General features: G+C 37.5%; 1 protein-coding gene across 1 annotated transcript; it reads right to left on the bottom strand.

The window, feature by feature from the left end:
* Window positions 1-10,495: 10,495 nt before the first annotated feature.
* On the bottom strand, window positions 10,496-17,385 carry Rad51ap2 (RAD51 associated protein 2). The gene is made up of 3 exons (XM_028867612.2): window positions 14,924-17,385; window positions 14,443-14,526; window positions 10,496-10,842 (listed from the first exon to the last, which is right to left on the bottom strand). The coding sequence occupies exons 1-3, from the start codon at window positions 17,364-17,366 to the stop codon at window positions 10,724-10,726; spliced, it is 2,646 nt and encodes an 881-aa protein (XP_028723445.1). The 5' UTR covers window positions 17,367-17,385; the 3' UTR covers window positions 10,496-10,723.
* Between the last annotated feature and the right edge of the window lie 1,759 nt (window positions 17,386-19,144).

Genomic DNA, 19,144 nt, shown 5'->3' with positions numbered 1-19,144 from the left:
TACCTTGTACATACCAAATCTGAAAGAAGCATTGAGGCAGCCTCTCGCTGAATCTGACAGCCACCATTTCACCCAGCTGACTGCTCAGACATCCACCTGTTTCTGTCCCTGGTCCTGCAGCACTGGGGTTACAGAGCTGTGCCACCACCCTCTGCTCTGATATGGGTATTAGGATCTGAACTCGAGTCCTCATGATTGAGCCGGCACTTTATCCACCGAGCAATACCCCAGTCTCTTGCTGGGTGTTTTTTATTCTACCAATAGTCCGCGCTTTCAAATTTGTCAATCTGCAATTTATTTACATGCCTAAATATTTTTTGAAAATTTAATTGCACTCCAAACACAATGTTGATTATTTTCATTTTTTCAATTCCCATTTAAAATTGTTCCTTAATCTACTCTTTGTGAGAGAAAAAAAACTATTAGGCAACAGAACTTTGAATCGAAGTTCTAACACATCACTCAGCAGTTCTCATAGACACACGGAATTGGTTAGCTATAGCTAAGAAGTCCTCCACAGAATCAGGTTTAATAAAAAAAAAATGCAAAATTGAGAATTTTTACCCTTCTGTGTAAGTTATGTTTTCACTCATGATAAAAAAAAAAAAAAAAAAAAAAAAAAAAAAAAAAAGATGTAAAAAGAAAAACTGATACCCGGGCGGTGGTGGCGCACGCCTTTGATCCCAGCACTCGGGAGGCAGAGGCAGGCGGATCTCTGTGAGTTCGAGGCCAGCCTGGGTTACCAAGTGAGTTTCCAGGAAAGGCGCAAAGCTACACAGAGAAACCCTGTCTCAAAAAACCAAAAAAAAGAAAAAAAAGAAAAACTGTATAAGACTTTTTAAATACAGAAGACATCAAAAATTCTATACATAACAATGTGACTATTATTAATGTCTTGCTGTAAGCAGCACTTTAAGTACTTCAAATGGTAAAGCTTGCATATTTCACCATTATGAAAAATGAAATATCATTTTAATAATTAATTTGCTTGTAGTTAAAGGTCTTCCATGAAACTGGACACAGTCCATGACACTTGTCAAAATAAATTGACCCAAACATGTATATGCTTGAAGCCTACATTAATAAAGTAGGTATTCTGAGAAATAAATATTTAAACCATGTGATGGATATTTCTGAGATAAAGGTAAATATTTTCATTCCCACACTTCAGAGATGGGATTTTTAAGTCAGGAGACCTAATGCAAATCTTTTCCATTTATAAACATGCAAGAGATAGGAAAACCTATTTTCTGAAATGTTGACAATGCTAATTACTGGGAAACGATGTACCAGGAATTGTGTTGGACACATCATGTATATAATCTCTTAGTATTAATCCCATGAAATTAACCAGGTAATTTCCTCCTTCACACCACATGTCTCTAATCATCACAAATATCAGAAACATTTTTTGGAAATCCTTTTTTGCCAAATGGAAAAGTGGGTCATTTTTTTCCATTTTTCAAATGGAAAAGATGATTTTCTTCCCAAGATACTTGAAAAAGTGCAGCAGCTATTTATTACAGTGTGTCTTATGCTACCAATATAGACTAGAAATCAGGTTAAGAACAAGGTTCTTATCAGTTCAATAGATCTGAACAATTGGGTGGATAGAGTCCTTTATATGTTATTTTATGGAAGTTTGATCAATATACTATTTGAGTTTTATACATGAGAGAATTTAGAAATAAAGTCTTTTATTCAGTTCCAAATTAACACTACATTCTCAATAAATGTTTATCGAAGCCATAAATAAATGAATTAAGAAAGAGAAGATATTTCCTGTTTAAAACACATGAAAGACAAGTTATAAGGGCTCCCCTAATCTCTCTCTATTCTTTATTTTTAACATCCTTTAGTGGCATTATAAACTTGCTGAAATAACTAACAATATCGTATGTTCTTTATTGTTTATACTTCAAGTTTTTGTTTATATTGTTCCTTTTATTTCCCCTGGAAAACCTCCGTGGGATTTGATCTGCTCAGTAGATAGGCAGAGGTTGTTCTAGTGATTACAGTAACTGGCCAAATGAGGGAACATCTGAAAGCCAGTGAGTCTACAAGACATAGCCAAGGTCATGAAGAGAGTCAGAATGGATGCTGAAGTCTCTTGACTATTCTTTTAGTTTTTAATTAAGGCAGTTTATGTCTTAAATTGTTGTCAACTATAGTTGCTCACATATGCTCTAAAATCAAGAGATGTGCAAATTCGACATGGTACTCGGAAAACTGTGAGGCACATTGGGGTTAAGTTTTTGATGGTCAATATTAGCATCCCTGTGGTCACAGATTTCAAGGACAGTGTGCCAGGTCATATAGCACATCATGGTATTTGTGACACAAGACATCACAAGAGTGACCAACTACAATATCCCTTTACACTGCTTAGCACTTTGGGTTTTTAGTTACTAGAATTTTTTTCAAGCCTAGTATAGATGTTTATTTCAACATCTTAAAGCTGACCATTTTAGTGTGTGTCACATTTCAGCTCCTAAGCACAATTCCTGCTAACAAAATAAAGAGAAAACCCTCTTCTGGGGTCATTTTAAAGGTTTAATGTGTTTTTGAAACATCTCTGTTCACTGGGAAGCTTTTGTCAATGTTGACAGTGTAATTTCCTTAAAACTCAGAATCACGATATGGAAAATCCATAAGGAAGCCATTGAGGGGACACAGCCACAATTTAAAGTGTACGATTGTTTTTCTTTAAAAGATAAAGTCTAAAATGGTCTCCGTGTATGTCTATATTAAGAAAAGATCCGTTGCTAGAAATCCACCATTGTGGGAGCCCAAAGTGCCTATTGGTAAGTGAAAGGAAGCAAGGAAGCAATCTTGGAAAGCTACAAAATACAGTATGCTTCCAGCTCTCTGATGTTCTGGGAAGGCAAGAACCCAGTGGCAATAAAGAGACCAACGGTTGCCAGGGGTTTCAGAGTGTTGCGTAGGGAGAAATAAACAAACGGAATAGAGGAACACTCCAAGCAAGTAAAACTATTTTGTTTGATACTATAATGGTAGATGTATGGAAGCGTGTGCTCAGAAACTCCTATGGAAATATGCAAAACAAGAGGCAAAGCCTACTATAAATAAATAAAAGACTTCAGTTAGCAATAATATATGAACATTTGTTCACCATGTAGCTTCAGTAGACCAGTGCAGGATGTTAATAATAAAGAAACAGGATGCCATATGCAGGAAATGTTTACTTTCTGTTTTATTTTTCTGTAAATCTAAAACTACCCTAATAAATAAAACCCATTAACTTCTTAAAAGTTACAATTATAAAAATGTTAATGGCCTATAAAAACTGTGCTCTCATTTCTTAACAAGAGTTTTGATCTACCAAGCATTTATAGCTCTTAGGCAAATACATCTGTGGTCTATACAACTTTACTGTCCTGTCTATTTAAGAATTACTGGTGTTGTTACATTTTATTTCTTTGTAATCACTTTCAAAATTCTTTGTATGCAGTACCCAAAGTATTCTGTATTCAATTTCACTCTATGATTTTTTTTATTAAATTCAATAAACTTTCATGTTAAAAATAATTTTTAATATTAAAGTTTGAGCTAGGGAGATGGCTTAATGGTTAAGAGCATGTAGTGCTTCTCCAGAGAACCTGAGTTTAATTCCCACCACTGCCTATAACTCTAGCTCCAGGCCAGAGCCTCCGTGGGTACCTATATTTGTGTGCACAAACTTACACATAAGAGGAGAAATATGAAATGGGCAAAGATATTTATTTTGAGAATGCATATTAAAATGTTGGTATAACTTGCTACCAAGATGATTAAAAAATAGTAAGTACCAACTGGAAAACTGACCTAACTAGCTAACTATAAAAGTATCAATTGATTCTACACTTGGTACTTACAAATAAGCAGAATCAAAATGTTAATTATTGATGCCAGTTCTATGAAGCATTTTGCAACTTCTCCTCGTGAGAGCAGGTAGTGGCTGATGGTGAATGACAGGAACAATGAGGGAGTCATTCTATGCATCAAGACCAAGGGCTGTACATGTGTGAAATCGCGTTTTGTAACATACACTCTAAACGATATGGAGAGAAATAACTTTTCCAAAGTATTCATTTTTTCCTAGTGATGAAAATATACAAATATTTTCAAAAAGTTCACTGAAAAGCAATAAAAAAAAGTACCTAACAATTTAAGTATGTTTCAGTCATATGAAAATATAGTTTTACAACACACTGGAGAAAAGGAGAGTTTTGCTTTGAAGCTGGCCAAAATAGTAAAAGAATACAGAGTCAGAAAGAAGAGATAAGATGGTATAGAGGTCCATGCCCATAATCTGAGCATTTGGAAGGCAGAGGTAGGAGGATCAGGAGTTAAAAGTCAGCCTGGGCAACATGAGACTCTTTCTTGGAAAGAAGGCGGGGGAGGAAGAGAGGGAGGGAAGGAGGGAGTGAGGGAGGGTGGGAGGGAGAGAGGGAGGGAGGGAGGGAGAGTAGAAAGGAAAAGAAAAGGGAAGGGAAAGGAAAGGAGAGAAAAGAATAACAACCAGCATGTCCACCAATGACATCATTTGTATTTACTTAGATTTTCTTCTGAAGAGAAATGTTGTAAACTCTTAGACTTATCAATATAAATATAAACCCAAACATAGGAAATCATGAATTAAATGTTAAGTAACACTGGGTACATAATCAGTAAACGTTGTCATTACAATGCACTAGTTGAATGCTTTGGAGACTACCAAGAAGTTTCTAAGACAGTACCCATGCACAAGCTCAGGTAAACAAAGAGGCAGCAGAAGCAAAGTAAATGCCGGGTGAAGGAAATGTGGTAGTAAGTGTGTTCGTCATTCAGTGGACACAGCAGGAAATGTTCAGGAACTTGGAGACAGTGTTATAGAGGTGGATGGATTGAGAACAGGACAAGATTTAAACAGGTAAGAAAGAACAGTTCCCAGGAGAGGAAAAACTGGGCAAATGAGGAAACACTAGTTGGGAGAAAGTAAAACATTCGTAGGCTAGTTTAGCTGTAGGGAAATGTGGTGTGATCAATCTCAAAAGCTACATTAGGTAAGGCCCTATTATAAAAGTCCTGAATGTGAAAGAATGCATGTATTAGAAAATTTATTAGAAGGAAAAGTTCATCAACTTCACAGTGTACAGCACATGTCAAGAATTAGACTGCATGAAGAATGATGATTTTAGGCATACTGAATTCAATCAAGTCAATGATCTATAGCCACAGAACCCATGTAAAAGTAAGAGTCACCAATGCATGTCTGTAATCCCAGAACTCTTATAAAGAGATGGAATGCTGAGATTCTCCCCATTCTTCAGGACTCCCCTGAATCCTCAGAAGCTCACAACTGAGCTAGCCTGGCATGTGCAGCACCAAGAGACCTTGTCTCAAACAAAGTAGAAGATGAGAACTATGCCTAAGATTGTCCTCTGGCCCCTATACATGTCCACATGCCCTCATACACAAACATGTATGCTTGTGCAAACACACACAGATACACACACACACACACACACACACACACACACACACGCAAGCAGCATGCACACAGAATCACTCATGAAGAACTTTTAAAAGGGATACATATGAACCATATATGGTCATATTCACTGAAACATAGATACTTGTTAAAATTAATAATGAAGAATGCTCTTTTTTTGAAGATTTTATGTATTTATTTATTTATTTATTTATTTATTACATATACAGTATTCTGTCTGCATGTATGCTTGCATGTCAGAAGAGGGCACCAAATCACATGGTAGATGGTTGTGAGCCACCATGGGTTGATGGGAATTGAACTCAGGACCTCTGGAAGAGCAGCCAGTGCTCTTAACCTCTGAGCCATCTCTCCAGCCTAAAGAATGCTTTTCTTTTTTTTTTTCTTTTTTTAAAAGATTTATTTATTTATTATGCATACAATGTTCTACCTGCATGTGTCCCTGCAGGCCAGAAGAGGGCACCAGATCTCATTACAGATGGTTGTGAGCCACCATGTGGTTGCTGGGAATTGAACTCAGGACCTCTGGAAGAACAGTCTGTGTTCTTAACCTCTGAGCCATCTCTCCAGCCCCTGGAATGCTTTTCTAAACTCTGTATATATAGAGACTGGATCATTTAATCTTTATGATCCTCATTATGAGATGCAATTACTATCTCCATTTCAGATTATGAGTTAAATGCCTTAAGGCCATAATAAGTTTTTGAAAAAGTAAAATGTTGTTGGAGGGCTTCTCTCCAGGTTCCACCAAACCCCACAGTCCCACAATCCACGTATAAAATAATCACTCAGACGCTTATAATACTTATAAACTGTATAGCCATGGCAGTCTTCTTGCTAACTGTTCTTATATCTTAAATTAACCCATTTCTATAAATCTATACCTTGCTACGTGGCTGGTGGCTTACTGGCGTCTTTACATGCTGCTTGTCCTGGCGGTGGCTGCAGTGTCTCTCCCCCTTCTTCCTGTTTCCCCAATTCTCCTCTCTCCTTGTCCCGCCTATACTTCCTGTCTGGTCACTGGCCATCAGTGTTTTATTTATATAGAATGATATCCACAGCAGTAAAAACTCAGAATTGTTGCTTTAAAAATTAATACAATTTGGACTTGGAACATAGCTTAGTGGTCCAGAGCTTTGTCTAGCACGTGTGAGGCCCTGGGTTCAGTTCCTAGCATCGCAAAAGCAGATTAATTAAATAAATAAAGATGAATGTAATTTTAGTTAAAATGTCAGACTCACTAAATTTTTTTTAACCTTTCAAATTTGTTTCTTTAACAGTGAAAAATAGATAACACTGCTAAAGTGGCCAAGAACTGGGAGTAGATAAATCATGGGCCTAGGGGAAAACTACTACTATCATTCTGTTACAGAAGATAGCAGCAAAATGACTCCTAGTATTGCTATGCTGATGGCCCAAAGTATCACTCAGCCATCATCAGAGAAGCTGCTTCTTGCAGTAGATGGTAATTAACAAAAAGATCCACACCTGGATAGTATGCAGAGAGGGAGAGACTGTGGATCACTTAGTCTTAAGTGAAATGTCTTTCTCAAACCCCTCTCCTCAAGGCTCAGGTGTCTCCACAGGAGAAAAGGGAGAAAGAGTCTGATAGCCAGCAGTGGTGGATGACTTCAAGGAAAACCAGTTAGCCAATGCAGAATAGACTCCTTGGGAGTTTGTGCATGCGTGCTTTTTGTTTTGTTTTGTATGGGTATCTTTTGTCTTATTGGTTTTTTTTTTTTTCTTTTCAGGCTTTTTTCTTTTTTGTTTTTTTTTATTTGTATATTTTGATTTTGATTTTTTTATTTTTTGTGTTTTGTTTTCCTGGTTTGGGAGAAAAAGAAAAAGAACATGAAGTTGAGAGAGGAGAGAGATGGGAGGTTAAAGTTGGAGGAAGGGAAAGAATACAAACAAAATATATTTGTATGAAATGAAGTTTTTTATGCTAAAGGATTTTCTTTCTAGTCTTAAATATTTAAAATACTTAAATGCATGAATTATTGAATCAAGTATACCATAAATAACCAAATCTACTATAGAAAAATATGTATTGAAGGAAAAGGTAAGAACAAGTAAGATGCAACAACAAATATGTGTAGTTTAAGCATCGTATTCCTAAAACTACACTATGTACTTTATAACAATACTACCATTCATAGAAATATGTAGAGGCAGGAAGCTGTTAACCATTTACAGAAAAGGAGCATTTGATTACATTCGCAGGAAAGGGCAGGAAAAGCTATGGTACTAGCTTAACAAGCATCCTAGAAAAACAAGGTAAGTGCAAAGAACCTGAGGCAGCAGCACGCCTACTATTTCAAGAGACAGCAAGGCCAGTTTGTCTTCAGTGGAACATACAAGGCAATAATAGCGAGGCGGTGCTTCGGAATGGGGGGGGGGCCACTTAGGCACCAAAGTAAGAGTTTGGCTCTTAATCATAAGAAGATAAAGGCTAGAAGATTACATTGTGCTGAGTTGAGCTCTCACATGCTGACTTATATTCCAAAGATTCTTTCTGGATACTATGTTCAGAAAAGATAGACATGAGGACTGAGGCAAGAAACTCCATAAATAGGAACTCAATTCTATTGCAGTTAGTCAGGCAAGGGAAGCCACACTGCTAGGTCACTGGGGCTTAGGGGTGGGGAGATGTCAATGATAACTCCCAGTTTTCTGTCCTGAGCGACTTAATGGAGTTCCTCCTTCCTGAAATGAGAAGTATATGAAGGGGGGCCTTTTAGGGAAAACAGCAGGTGCTTCTCCTGGATTGTGACATGTTTGGGGTTCCTGATAGACACCAGAGTAACAAAGAAGGAAGCCTGGAATTCAGGAATACATAGAATTTTGTTTAGATTATCCCCAAATTATAAAGAGCTAATAGCAGGGAGCATAGGCTGTGAGCTTATTCTTTTACCCTGAGACTACGCAGGTGAAAGAGCTCAGTGAGTATTTCTTCCAAATGCTCTTCTACAGCACATGCTGTGCCTTGAAAAAGAACTGGAGTCTGTCTAGCAAAAATAGCTTCAAATGATGGTGTTTCCTAACACAGTGGGTATAGTATAACTTAGTGTCCACCATGTATATGTGTGTATATGTATATTATATATGTATGTATATATATATATACACCACATTATATATGTGTGTGATATATATATAGATATATATATTTCCTCTAATCCAAAACAGGCATTTTAGTAGTGCAAACTGCCTTGAAGTAGTATATGTCTATGTAAATGAAAATATATAATGTCTGCATAATTAGAGAAATTTCTCAGAAGTTGGTCACAGTGGCACACACTGTAATCCCAAAATTTGAGAGACAAAAGCAAATTTGAGGCCAGTCTGGGCTACACAGTAAGATTGTGTCTCAAACACTAAGTAAATAGAGACGAGGCATGAAGGAGGAGCAAGAGAAAAGAGAAACAGGAGGCAAGTATTCTAAACATCCGTTATTGAGTAGTTGTTACTATGTATCAACAAATATTTATGGTTAAGCACTAACTCTGTATCCGAGCTATTCCAAGTCCATAAGCATTAGCAAGCACAATTCTTACAATCATCCAATGGGATATTATTATTCCCTTTTAAGATAGGAGGATTTGCCCAAGGTCAAAACCTTTTAAGAATGCTTAGAGTGAATGTCAATTGTTTTCTCCAGAAAAATAACTGTGTAGTAAAGCATATGCTAATTTAGCTAGATTTAACTCTCCTACAATGTATATATAGTGCTTCAAAGATCACGTCATAGCACCTAAAAATACCAACAACATAACAACATAAAATGCAATCTTCAGTTAACAAAAGAAAAAGAATGTTAAATGACATATATTTTACACAACAAGAGAAGAATTTCATTCATTTACACTCAAATAATAGGAATGTTTACTGGACACAGATACAGTTTTAAGCCCCTTTGATATATTTCAGGGGGTAGGCAATCTTGCTTTCAAATGCTTGCATTCTGGGACTAGTGAGATGACTTGCCAGTTAACAGCACTGGCTGCTTTTCTAGAGGACCCAAGTTAAATTCCTAGCACCTACATGGCAGTTCACAATGGTCTGGAACTCCAGTTCCAGGGGATTTGACTCCCTCTTCTAGTCTTCAAAGGCACTGTATGTACTTGGTGCACAGACAAGACATTCAGACAAAACATAATCCTTTAAAAGACAAAGCTTTTATTTTAGCAAGGCCTAACTCAGGGCGTTAGCTGCTAAATTCTCCAGCAGAGAGGGAGAGGAGGGATTACAGCAGGATGTTGGAGTTGGAAAGTGTTTGGTGGAGGATGGAACTTAATGAGTAGAGCCAAAGTTGAGGCTGGAATTTAGTGGGTCTAAAAAACACTTACTGGTGATCATTTAATGCAGCCATATTTGTATTGTGAATTGGTGCATTTAGGCTTACTTTTGGATGTAATTGCAAAATATACTGAGTGAGGTAACCCTGACCTTCTTTGCTGTTCTTACATTTTCTTGATACTTCTTTCTTTCCTTAATTTTTTCCTAAGTATGTCAATATTATTTATTTGTCTAGTATTTTTAATTATGCTTTATTCTATTGATAATTAGTTTAAAATATGTATATTCTGTATTTCTCTACAAATCTCAAGGACAAAAAGGAAGCTACAGCACAAGGCAAGAGAGTCAACAGTTCAAGGTCAGCAGCAGCAGCTTCATAGGGAATTTGATAACAGCCTGAGCTATAAGATATCCTATCTGAAGGAAGGAAGAAGGGAGGGAGAGAGGGAGGGAGAGAGGGAGGGAGGGAGGAAGGGAGGGAGGGAGGGAGGGAGGGAGGGAGGAAGAGAAGGAGGAAGGCTCTTTAAGGCAAGATCCTATATACCTGACAAAGTGTAGAGCAGTTTAAACCAGTGGCTCATTACCTTTTTATAAGCCACAGAGCTTTTCAAAAAATAGTAGAAGTTATAGATTTTTCTCTATAAAAGTATTGCACACATGTCATGAAAACTAAGAAGTTGAAATGGTTTATAAGATCATGAAAATACTTTAATGTGTATATTGATCATATGACATGAAAACATCAGTGAAAAGTTTTCTTTTAATGGTAATAAAATAATCTATACACAAAAGAACCTCTCTACACTCTATAAAGAAAGCACAAAATCTCCAAGATGAAAGAAAATACTTATACAAAGCAAGAAATAAAGCATTCCTAGACATGCTGAACCATTAAAGTCCAGAAGCTTCTTCTAAGTCCTCACCACCCATTCATTTCAGATAAGGATGGAGTTGTTTCAGCCTAGCTCTTCTGGACAAGCCGACTCTAATTGGGCGGCTGCACGTCTTAAGAGGCTGCACTCTGGAAATGCCATGTGAGAAATGGCTGCCTGCAAAGATGACAATATAATTTACAGAAAGAAGCAAAAATTACCAATATGCTTAAAAGTCCATATTCTAATCATGACACTAACCACATTCGCTAGAGATGTACACACCAACCACTCTAAGTGCATTATAGTACTTAGTCCTATTATATTCAGTTCTAAAGTCTGGAAAGGTAAGTACAGGAAGAGTAGGAAACCTGTCACCTAAGATCAGTATTCCAGTCAGGGACTCTGACATAAGAACAATAAACCAAAAAAAACTAATTAAAAATTAAGCCAACTTGATACTGTACTTTATGCATGTCATTTTTCAACTAGAAGCTAAGCAAGTCTGCCATGTTGTTAATGGTTATATTTGTTTTCTAATAGAGATTATTGTTTAATAGAATACAAGTATAAGCTGGGCAGTGGTGGTACACGCCTTTAATCCCAGCACTCGGGAGGCAGAGGCAGGCGGATCTCTGTGAGTTCGAGGCCAGCCTGGGCTACAAAGTGAGTTCCAGGAAAGGTGCAAAGCTACACAGAGAAACCCTGTCTTGAAAAACCAAAAAAAAAAAAAAAAAAAAAAAAAAAAGAATGCAAGTATAATTACAGCTATGGATTACTCTGACTTTTAGTTTTATTTAACTTCACACTACATCACTTTCCAAGAAATTCGAATATTTCACAGAGCTGTATTTCTCCTTAGATCAGTTAACTTAGACAGGTAGATATGTTGCATTACCCTTAAGATTTTTTTCCCCATAAAAACTATAAAGTACATTTGTAAGACTCAAATATAAATTGGGCTTTAGTGAATTAGTATGACTTTAATACTATAGTATACTAAAAACACTGTCATCAACCCATTGATGACATTTTGTTAAACCCATTTTGTTAAATCTATCAAAAACTAAACACCATGATTTCAAAGTTGAGCAAATCGAATATATCTATGGTAACACTGATGAAACAGATTCCAAATTTAACTACATATCAATAACATTAACCCTCCAAAAGCTGTAAATCCACTTTGATACTTACCATTAAAATTATAAATTTAATGATGATCAAAAATATTATTAGTTTTTTATAAAGCTTTTAAATTTAAGGGAATGCCCAAATCAGACAAAATTATTGGATCATGCTGATATGTTACATTTAGTTATATATTAGACAGTTTTTGGAATTTTTTATAAAATGAAGTTTTTCATTAAAAGATTATTTCAGAACAAAGACAAAATTAGTCATATATTTCTTTTTTAGAATACGCCTTTCCTTTTTTACACTTAATATAACAGTGCCTTATGGTAATTTTACAATGGATAGGAAATTGCTACACTAATTTCTATCAGTAGTAGGTCTTTTGTAAAATAATGACCAATTCATTAAGCTATATTGTTGATAATATATTCCTTTAAAGAAAAAAATGATTTTTTTCTTATTGTTATATGCTTGATTAATTTATTGTTCACATTTTTAAATGAATATAAACATTCCAGCAAACTGTGAGAAATTGTCCTTAAAAGTCAGTATCTAAAAACATGTCATAAAGCTGGGTGGTGGTAGTGCATGCCTTTAATCCCAGCACTCAAGAGGCAGAGGCAGGTGGATCTATGTGTTTCAAGGCTAGCCTGGTCTACAGAGTGAGTTCCAGGGTAGCCAGGGCGACAGAGATAAATCATGTCTTGAACACACACCTCCCCCCCCCCAAAAAAAAAAACATGTCAGGATTAGGGCATGGTGGCACACCCCTTTAATTCCAACACTCAGGAGTCAGAGACTGATGAAACTCTCTCTGAGTTCCAGGACAGCATGGTCTACAGAGTGAGTTCCAGGACAGCCAAGGCTACACAGGGTGTGGTCAGCAGCCTAACAACACCTGCATCTGCGTCTTCTAGGAGACTGTTCAAAATGCAGAATCTCAGAGCTTGACTCCAGTGGAAACAGAATACTATACCAGGATTTCAGAAGATTCATACGCACATTAAGGTCAGAGCAACACTGGCCTAAACAACATATAAAATATCTGCCACATAACGTGCTGACAATGTGGATCTGTGTTCCTCAACTCCTTCTAGTCTACATCAAATTAGATTCCTAAATCCAATTGTTCCCTGTATTTCAAGGAATAAGGAGACTCCATCTGGTCCAGCCTAACTCTTTAGATTCATGGATTATCAGTCCCCCAGTGATCACGTGATTCCAGGGGAGAAGAGACTGCTTTTTACTCCTGATCTTCCAAAGGCATCAGTTAATTTCTAAAGTTAATTCATCAGAGATTGAGGTAAAAGGAAAGACAAAATGAAGGTGCTGGATAGCATCCTTATGGTGATGAAAAGCCATGTAAATATATATGAGAAATGGTGGCTCACTGAAGACACTTGAATAAATATATTTTCCTTGCAATATAGCCTTTTTGGATTTGATATTGTTACACAAATATATCACAAGACTAACTTCACCTTGTTCCCTAATTTCAATCCTATCCTTATCTCTACCCACTGGTACAAGTTAGAAAAAATACTAGACTTATTTTTGCTTTGTTCTGATACTGAAAATTTCTTATGGAAGGGTTATTGGCAATTGTTTAATTTTTCTTTGGTTGTTTTCTTTAAAAGCAATTAAAAATAAATGTATAATAGTCCTACTCAAAAATCATGTTATCACCTAAAAGTAATAAGTAATTGCTAGTGTATTTGGGTTCTGGCCTCAAACCTGTACCAGAGTCTCCTGTCAATGTCTCTCTAGTGCTCAGATCAAGGTATGATCCACCACACCCAGATCAGTATTAGTAAACTGTTTATATTTATAAAATATCCACATTAGAATATCCATAAAGGAATAAAATATGGAGGAGTGGTCCTCAACCTTCCTAATGCTGTAACCCCTCAATACAGTTCCTCATGTTGTGGAGACCTCCAACCACAAAATTATTTTCATTGCTACTTCATAACTGTAATTTTGTTACTGCTATGAATCATAATGTAAATATCTTATATGCAGGATATCTTATATGGAACCCCTGTAAAAGGGTCCATTCAAACCCCAAAGGAGTCGCAACCCACAGGATGGGAATGAATGGTATAAAGCATAAATGGGAGTGACATTTCAAGAATGGGGATCCAACTGGGATGGATTCTCTTTAGTTTGGTATTTTGCCAATTAATAGTACATACATGATAAATCACACATTTAAAACACATGCCTTATCACTTAGATTATTGTCATACCTTACTGAAAATACTTGAGCATATTATGCAGAAGGCATTTCCAGCATTATTCTAATATTTAGCCAGTTTCCACCTATTGAAATTAGTAACATTGGCCGGGCGGTGGTGGCGCACGCCTTTAATCCCAGCACTCGGGAGGCAGAGCCAGGCGGATCCCTGTGAGTTCGAGGCCAGCCTGGGCTACCAAGTTAGCTCCAGGAAAGGTGCAAAACTACACAGAGAAACCCTGTCTCGAAAAAACCAAAAAAAAAAAAAAAAAAAAGAAATTAGTAACATTGGTATTTTTCAAGGTATAAAATTTTGTATTTGTTTTCTACCAACCAAAGTATTTTCATCATGCTAAAACAATGTCAGCCATCTTAAAACTCTAGAAAATAACAGAAGATCTTACCTCCCTTCAATAAATAATTGCACTTTTCTATTTTACATTCATCAGGAAAAAACGCAGGACTTCTAGGGAAGGGTTTCTTATAATCTGAAAATAAACATTAACATATTTGTATAGCCCAAGCTAACTTTTATGTCATTCCAATGACTAGCTGGTTAAAACCCTTCCTAGAGAAAGTAACTTTGGTCTACAAATGTTAACAATATTGACAAAGTGTGTTTTCATAAATACTACCTTTGATTGGCTACTAATATTTAGAAAAATTAAATAAGACTCTGGAGCTTCTCTTAAAATTTAAATAACTTGTTTTCTTCAACTTCAGATTATTATCTAACATTTTAATAGATCTCTGTGGGAAATAGTATACACTCATGAACAGTCTCTTCTATGTTACTTGTTGCCAAAAATTATATATTTTCCTTACACAGGAAAAAAAACACTAATTTTTTATCATGAGTAAGAAATTTAAAAATACATGGCATACCTTCCTCAGAAGTAGAATGGAGGAGTTCTTCCTCTGATCTTGGACAATACGCATTGGGAACTACCTGTCCTCCATGAGTAGGTATTGTTTTCCAATTAAATAAACCTTGGTGCCTTTTATGTTTGTTGGGGTCTGCTTTCAAATCGAGTGGCAAAGAAGATGCATTTCTTTTATTGGTTTCAACCATTTCCAAATCTTTTTCTATCTCCATTCTTGCCTCCTTAATATCATTACTTTCTCCAAAGTAATTTTCTTTCCTAATGTTTGTTTCCGCTGTACTTGGAATTTCATTTTCCTTACTAATTTCATGAAACATACGAAGCTCTTCAAGTACTAAATCAAATTTACTCTTCATCTCGAAATCTTCTGCTGTTGGCAGAGTTTCTGTTGATAAACATTGAGCAGTTAAGCCCTGAAAACATTCATTGTTCTCTCTACTTGAATCACTTTCAAACTGATGATCAGCATATAATGTAGAGTCATTCTCTGGATGAAAATGCTTTGAATTAGCTAACTCGCTTTCTTGCAAAATACCTCCATCCTCTTTTGTTTTAGTTCCATTATTTTGATTAGCAGATTCAGTTTCTTCCACATTTACATTCTTACTCACTCGTGAAGCTAACTGCACTAAAGACACTCTGTCAATTGGAGGAGAGCTATCCTCTTCCTTCTCTATGTCGATAGCTTTATGAGCTTGGCAACTCCTTGAACTTTCTGTGGCCTTTACATCCTTCTTCAGAATAAAACCATATATTTTCCATTCTATTTCACCTAACAAGTTCTCCAAGCTGAGCTCCTGAGTTATCGCCATAGCATTCATCTGGTCACTGTGCATTGTATTTTGGCTTAACAATGTGCCCAATTGCCTAACATTAAAGACATCTTCAAATACGAACTTAAAAATGAAGTGAGGGGTCTGATGGCAGGTTAAAGTATTATTGTCTTTATTTTTGGAAATGTATTTTTGTATAGTATAGTACCTCAGCTGTAGTATATTGGCATTTTTGCCTTCACCATTAAACCAAACAACCTCTATAAAATTGGGGGAATTACCCACAGTTCCTACCATCAGCGTCTTTGAGTGTTGTTCATGTACATCCCTGACTTTTGCATTGTGATAATCTCCCTTGTTTAAAAGGTCAGTCTCTAGCAACTTTGCCAAACTCAAAATTTCTCCAACTTTTTTCATAGTTTCACAGATAATCCTAAAATTGTTCAATATCCAATCATTTCCTCTCTTCCTTTTCAAAACAGATCTGTTATAGTCCCAGCTTTGAAATCCTTCTTGTCTGGTAGGTATGTAAGAGTCTAGAGTCCTTTCTGTTCCCTCCCTATTCACATCTACTGTTAGAGTGAAATTCTTTTCAGAGTCTCTTACATCACACTCAATACTACTGTGGTGATAGTAGTTTAAATCGATCGAGTCTATTTTCCCTTCAACAGTGAGTGACTGGTGGTGACTTTCATAATACTCAGAAAAACAGTTTTCCACACATACATTTTTTTTATCATCCTGTAACTTTTGTTTCTTAGCATCAGGTCTATTTTGGGACCAGCAAATGGTTGTGAAATCCCTAACATATGCCTCAGTTTTGTCATTCTTTTTCTTTGCTATTTCCTTTAAATAGACAAAGGACATGTTGCTATTTAAATCCCTTGGAAACTCGGGGTAAATTATTGTGATGTTATCTCTAAAAGAGCTAGGTTTGGCGCTTTCCAAGCAGGCCTGGTTTTGAAATTTTGGTATTTTTAGCGTAGATGATGAAACGCTGTTTTCTTTTTTCTCTGGGGTTACGACACTGTCCACTTTACGTCTGCCCTTAGTGTCATGTAATGTTGACTTAGTTTCCTCAGAAACTGTAACATCTGGAAGTGGGTTTCCTGGCTGTCTCACAGAATTCTTTTCTTTCAGAAGAGTGTCCTCCCCTCGGACAGGGAGTTCTTCGGGCTCGTGTTTGACACTTTGGACCCGGGGCATGGAGGAGGTGTCGGTCGGAAAGTGACTCGCTTCGGCTCGGCCACCACGAAGCACCCCCAGAGCCTCCCTGCCCTGCAGCCCTGGTCCAGGAGACCTTCCTGGAGCCCTCGAACAAGCTACTCTTCCTGAGCTTCCAGACCGCCAACCGCTCTGCGTCTGGAACGTTCCGTCCTGCCACCCCAGGCCACACCGCCGCCTCCCCCTGGCCGAGCTCCCCGGAGGGTTCTTTGGAACGAGGAACGCCGCGAAGGGTCTGGGCGACCACTCCCAGGCCTTTTCTACCTCAGACAAGCGAGGCACCACCAGCAGCGGCCATCCCGCCTCAGAGACGCCGCCGCCGCCGGCAGCCTCCTCCGGACCGGGCCGCTGGCTGCTGGGGGACGCCGCAGCGGGGTCCTCAGGAGGCCGTTCTGAGGTGACAGGCCGGGCAGGCCCCGCAGGCCACTCGGGGCGCGAGAGAGACATGACGGCCGCCGGCCACCGCGAGCCCCTCTCTGCGGTGGACCCCGCCACGCTCCAGCCCTTTTAAAGGACGGGAGCCGGCTCCGCCCCGCCCCCTGGACCCGCCCCGACCACGCCCCCACCACGCCCCGCCAGGCCAGATTTCGGCCGTCTACCCAGGTCTCGCCCCACCCTGACCCCGCCCCTGACCCGCCCCCTCATAGCTCCGCCCTCACCTGTGTGTCAAAGCCCTGGACCGTTACACCTTCTATTTTTAGCGCATTTTACAAGCCGTTCTACCTGTTCTCCGGCAGAATTGGGGGGCTGAGGGGAGGGGCGATCAGAATCTGTCTGTGTTTTGTGAGAGCAGCCTTACTTTTTTTTTTTTAAGTTCTAAAATCGGTGTTTTCCTCTGAAGCAGTTTCTCCTCAGTTTTTTCTCAGGTGGATTGTCTCCTGAAATCCAGCGACCCCCTCTCTGTATCTGGGATTGAAATCTTTTCTTTTTTTTTTTTATTCTAAACATCCCAGTTATAGTTAAAATCGGCTTTCCCGCTTTATTAAAATAAAAATAAATGTTTGTGGAGAAGGCGCTGGTACTTAGCCATCTGAATATTTAGGGGAAATGGACAGAACTTAGAAGCTAGAAAATTATTTTCTCTTTAGTTAAGGCCAAGACTATATATACTTTTCATGAGTGTTGTAGAGTTTGCTTCCCAAATATTGTGGAAAATTTTACTAAGAAATACAAATTACGTGTTTGAACTTCACTTAGTGTAAATGCAATAATCCGGTAAGCGGCTCATATTTAATAATGAATTTTTAATGCTATTTCATTTTTCCCTTTGCATTAAGAGACATCTTTATGATTTATAGTCAGTGCCAATTTTTGTAAATACTGTAATCATGAAGAATAAAAATGATCTTCAAAACATTTATTTATATACATGTTTATTAAGAAAATGTAATTACTGTTAAGTGAGCATAAACCTCAATCCTCTTGATGATTGTTTCTATGTTAGTATACTGTATTTTCCTTTAAAAAATGTATAAGCACTACAGAAATGTACCACAGGAAACTAATTTCAGAACTCTCAAGGTACATATGGGAATATGTTATCAGTGCAATGTTTTCAGCAATAAGATATTCATCTACCTCAAGTCTTACAAATGCTTGCAGAGATATTATCTTTTTCCCATTCTAGATGTCTGACTTTAATGTATAAATTCTTTCAGAGACATGTTTACTTAAGGTTGTAAAAAGACCTTAAACAGAACCACCTCATCAACACGCTAAGAATGTGACAGTGGTTCAAATCACACGCCAGTGTGTTCTCAATGTACAACTTCTGTATGTCTTATGTTGCCTTTTTATCCCAGATTTCCAAGAATCTGAATTCCAACCTAGTGCAATGTATTCTGTGCTTGTAATCAACCCATAGGGGTGGCTGGCATAGCTAACGCAAAGAGAATGGGTACACAGCTATGCTACTAAGAGCAAGATTTTTTTTACCTGTAAATGCCATATTTTTTGTGATTTCTAAAAGCTGAACTCGGTGTTTTATATTTTTCTTCATCCTGATAAATTTTACAAGAACACACTCTTTTCTAAGCCCTCCATTGCACCATTATTTAACAACTATGCATTTTTAAGGACCAGGAGGCAAAATATAAGTGTGACAAAACCTCACTCAATAAATTGCTTTAGAACTACATTCAAGTCATTATTAAATGTAGAGAAATGTGTAATGCTTTAGCTCCATTTCTTTCCATATACATATATAAATGTATACATATATAACA

This window comes from Peromyscus leucopus, chromosome 22, assembly GCF_004664715.2.
Source record: "Peromyscus leucopus breed LL Stock chromosome 22, UCI_PerLeu_2.1, whole genome shotgun sequence".
Lineage (NCBI taxonomy): Eukaryota > Metazoa > Chordata > Mammalia > Rodentia > Cricetidae > Peromyscus > Peromyscus leucopus.
The sequence above is the reverse complement of the archived record's forward strand: the minus strand, read 5'-3'. Positions and strand labels throughout refer to the sequence as shown.